This window comes from Aulonocara sp. 'chitande type north' Nkhata Bay, linkage group LG6, assembly GCF_057382095.1.
Source record: "Aulonocara sp. 'chitande type north' Nkhata Bay isolate Kocher_YH1m ecotype deep benthic linkage group LG6, A_spYH_male_GT1.1, whole genome shotgun sequence".
Lineage (NCBI taxonomy): Eukaryota > Metazoa > Chordata > Actinopteri > Cichliformes > Cichlidae > Aulonocara > Aulonocara sp. 'chitande type north' Nkhata Bay.
The window spans coordinates 21,444,324-21,448,386 of NC_141349.1; the positions used below are offsets into that span (position 1 = coordinate 21,444,324).

The following is a 4,063-nucleotide window of genomic DNA, read 5'->3' on the forward strand; positions in this document are numbered from 1 at the left end:
GACTCATCAGACCAGGAAACATTTTTTTCTCAATCATCTGTTTTCCGATTTTGGTGTGCTTGTTCAATTCTACCATCACTCCTGTTCTTAGTTGATAGGATGGGAACCCAGTGTAGTTCTGCTGCTGTAGCACACGAGGTTCAACGTCTTGTGCATACACTAGCTGTAACAAGTGATGACTATTTGAGTTATTGCTGCCTTGAGCTCAAAGCATTCTTCTCTGACCTCTGGCATCAACAAGACATTTTTGCCACTGGATATTTTCTCTTTTTTTAGACTAGTTTCTAAAAACCTAGAGATGATTTTCTGGGAAAATCACAGTAGATCAGTAGTTTCTGAAATATTCAGACCAGCCCATCTGGCACCAACAACAATGCCACGTTCAAAGTCACTTAAATCACCTTTCTTCCTCATTCTGATACTCAGTTTTAACTTCAACTGGTCACCTTGATGATATCTGCACACCTAAATACATTTAGTTGCTGCCATTGAGTTAGCAGATTAAATATTTGCATTAATTAAGAACTGAATAGGTGTACCTAATGAAGTGGCTGGTAAGTGTATACATGTGCTTTACAAGACTAACAATAAAACTCTGTCTTGTGTGAAATGATGAACACCAGAATCTTTTGTACTCAGTAATGTTGTCAGTAAATTAATACTAAATAAACTCAATCTGTCTGCCTCAATTTGATATATAATTGTATTATACTTCATTGTCTGTTTTTTTTTATTATTATTATTTTTAACTAAACCTTGTTTCACTGATATCAGTTTCAGATACATCTGTCTTACGCACCCTGCCTTACAAATATGACCTAGCAAATGATCCAATGAAATGATCTAGCAAAGTCAAATGTCAAGTGTTAAACACAAATGATTTCCCAGTGGTTTCCATTGGGATAAAGGCAAACCCTGTTCAGTGTTTTTCATAACCCCTTAGACCTGTGAACATTGGGTGACTCACAAAAATTATTTCCTTCTCTGTCAAACAGAGAAAGAAGCACAGGGCTGAACGTAGTCAAACACACATCAGAGCACAGAGTCTTATGTAACCAAGCGGACTTGATAAAGTAAACCATATCAAACACTGTAAACAAATGTCCAAGTGTGTAAACAAAGTTATCGTCTGTAAGCTGAACTGCTTCGCTCTAAGGAGCTGGTGTGACATTTTGTCATTTAAAGGTGTGGCTTTGTTTGATTTCATTAAGAGAGTTTACATTTGCAAGGGAATTAAGACTTATGGGAAAATCTGTGGCCTAAAAACACAGCTGTTATTTTTATCATCCATCCATCCATCCATCCATCTTTCCACTTGTTCAGGGTCCGATTGGGGGTGGCGACAATATCAAAGACATGAACCAGCTTTTATGGCTCCTCATAAGCTATGCTTGTTTGTTTGAACAGAGGCCGACCTATAGAGCCGTAAAAGAAACACATCAAGGGGAATGGGATCATTGTTTGTTCAAGGCACAATGGATACATACAGACTTTGATCTCATGATGTTGAAATTATCAACATGAAATCCACAATATCCCTGACAGCTATAGTATTTTTTTTTATTCGCTGGGAAAAACGTGCAATCACACAAGGACATAGGGTGTCCATGACCAGAATGCTTTGAGCTCAAGGCAACAGTAACTCAAATAATCACCACTTGTTACAGCTAGTGTATGCACAAGACGTTGAACCTCGTGTGCTACAGCAGCAGAACTACACTGGGTTCCCATCCTATCAACTAAGAACAGGAGTGATGGTAGAATTGAACAAGCACACCAAAATCGGATGATTGAAAAAAAAATGTTTCCTGGTCTGATGAGTCTCGATGTCAGGGACCAAGCAGTAAAGCATAAAGGACACAGGTGTTTAATTCAAAAAAGAGGGGGTTTTATTAGTGATGTGACGTTCTGTATCGAGGCTTCAAAGCTTGTGTCGAGTAATGGAGGGGGCGTTTCCGCGATGCGCGTAACGAGGCTTGCTTCATTTATGGGAGGAGCTGAAAATGATGACGTCCGAAGCCTCGCTGCCCGGCTGTACCACGTGACTGGTTCAGGAAGTGGTTCGAACTTTGCCGCGAGCTATGACAGCGATATAAACCCCTCAGACTTCATTCAAAATGTGGGTGTTTGATGGAGAGTTGCGGTTAGTGAGAGTTTGGAGGTTTATGAGAGTGAGGAGAGAAAGTCAGGAGAGAATGGAGCCAGCTAAGAAGAGGAGGATGTCCTCCCCTGTGTGGGAACATTTTGATCTTATTCCTCCCAACAAGGTATGTTAATTTCTACAGAAGATGTATTTTCATAATACTGATGGTGCAATATAATTTGTGTTAAGCTGTCTTTACTTTTGTACAAGGTGAAGTGTTTGCTATGTGCCAGGGAGCTGGGATATAACAACAACACCTCATCCGTGCTTAGGCACTACAGAGCTTTGCATGAGAATAAGGGGAACACCGATTGTGGAGCAAGACCAGGTGAGCCATCAAATGCAATGATAATACAGCATGCAGTAATGTTACTAAATGATATAACAATATTATACAACTGTAATAAGTTACGTGTGTGATATTTATATTTGTGCTTTGTCTTTATTGTCTTTCCTCAGGAGAACAATCTCAAATAGATGAAGACCTGGTTAGCATGGTGATTGAGGACTCCCAGCCATTTAGCATTGTGGAGGACAAAGGATTTAAAAGATTTGTTAAATCATTCAATCCTAGCTATGTTCTCCCCACTAAAAAGGTCATAAAAGCAGTGAAAATTGAGTTTTTACAGAAAAAAATGTGAACAGGCAGGACTGAGGCCTCAGTCTGTAGCTGTCCGTATTTCAACGTTACAAAAGCACAACCACTGTCCACACCCCAACCACACCTCACCTCACAGTAAATGATCATTTCCATTTTAAGCATTTCCAAATAATCATTTTCCATACTGCCAGTATAAATATACACAGTATACTGCCATCACTACAATATACATGTTTTACACACCCCTTTTGTTGTTGACATTTACAGGCTGTGTGCAAAATGCCACACTTTTCAAATTCATGCCAACTAATATTTTTACGTCCAGTAGATGTCCTACTAGAGCAAATGAAGCTTCAAGAAGCTTTGTGCTGGGGTGAACCAATTGGATGAAAAGCTTCAGTGCTTCATGAAGCTTCATCTGCCCATCACTAGGTTTTATTGACCCAAAAGTATAAAAAGATATTTTAACAAAGCCAAAACTTAAACAGGGAGACCAATAAAAGAGGTCAACTCAATAGACTAAACTCAAGATAACAATTAACAAAACTTCAACCTAAACATAAGACAAGCTAACCTGCTGAAATGACACATGGGGGAACTTAAATACTGGTTTAGCTAAACCAAATGACACACACAGGGGAAAACAAAATGGCTGCCATATAACCAACTAATACAAAACAATTAAACAAACTTGAAACACCCCCCAAGGCAATGAAGCATGTGGTTCTATCCAATTAGGCTGTCAGTGGTACTTCAGCTCTCCCAGCCCTTTGCCACACCTTTTGCCAGACAGGAGGAGAAGCCAAACCCCAGGTAACTCAAAGAAAGATGTATTAATATAACATAAAACAGAACTTTGAGCTTGCAGTGTTAATATGTGTGCACGCCATATAAACATTGGAAGGTGTCATAGAAAAATAAATTTCATAAGGAAACTATATTGAACAATAAGTAGAATATATTAAAGTAGTGACTGTAAATTAAACTTACCATGTGTGGCATGCCATCACACTCGATTTCTGCTGTAACATTTGGTAGGGTCAGAATTTAGTGTAGACAACATAAATGCCAAATAGCCCATCTTTGCTTGTATGAGTGGTTCAGGTTTTTGTTGGCTGTGTAATGGTGTGGGGGATATTTTCAAGACACACTTTGGGCCTAGCATTTGCCACCAACTGAGTTTAAACCCACAGCTTACCTGAGTACTGTTGCTTGCCATTTCTGTACTTTTATGTCCACAGTGTACCCATCTTCTGAAGGCTGCTTCCAGCCCGATAAGACGCAGTGTCACAAAGATCGAATCAGCTCAGGCTGGTTGA

The 4,063-nt window shown here is 39.4% G+C and overlaps 1 protein-coding gene across 1 annotated transcript; it reads left to right on the forward strand.

Moving 5' to 3' along the window:
* Window positions 1-1,976: 1,976 nt before the first annotated feature.
* On the forward strand, window positions 1,977-4,063 carry LOC147327712 (uncharacterized). Its single transcript, XM_086297404.1, has 4 exons — window positions 1,977-2,267; window positions 2,354-2,471; window positions 2,603-2,739; window positions 3,986-4,063. The coding sequence occupies exons 1-4, from the start codon at window positions 2,118-2,120 to the stop codon at window positions 4,061-4,063; spliced, it is 483 nt and encodes a 160-aa protein (XP_086153530.1). The 5' UTR covers window positions 1,977-2,117.

Coding starts and splice junctions, on each gene's coding strand:
- LOC147327712 (XM_086297404.1), top strand. CDS start 2,118: ATGTGGGTGTTTGATGGAGAGTTGCGGTTAGTGAGAGTTTGGAGGTTT. Junction 2,268..2,353: donor ATCTTATTCCTCCCAACAAG/GTATGTTAATTT, acceptor CTTTTGTACAAG/GTGAAGTGTTTGCTATGTGC. Junction 2,472..2,602: donor CGATTGTGGAGCAAGACCAG/GTGAGCCATCAA, acceptor GTCTTTCCTCAG/GAGAACAATCTCAAATAGAT.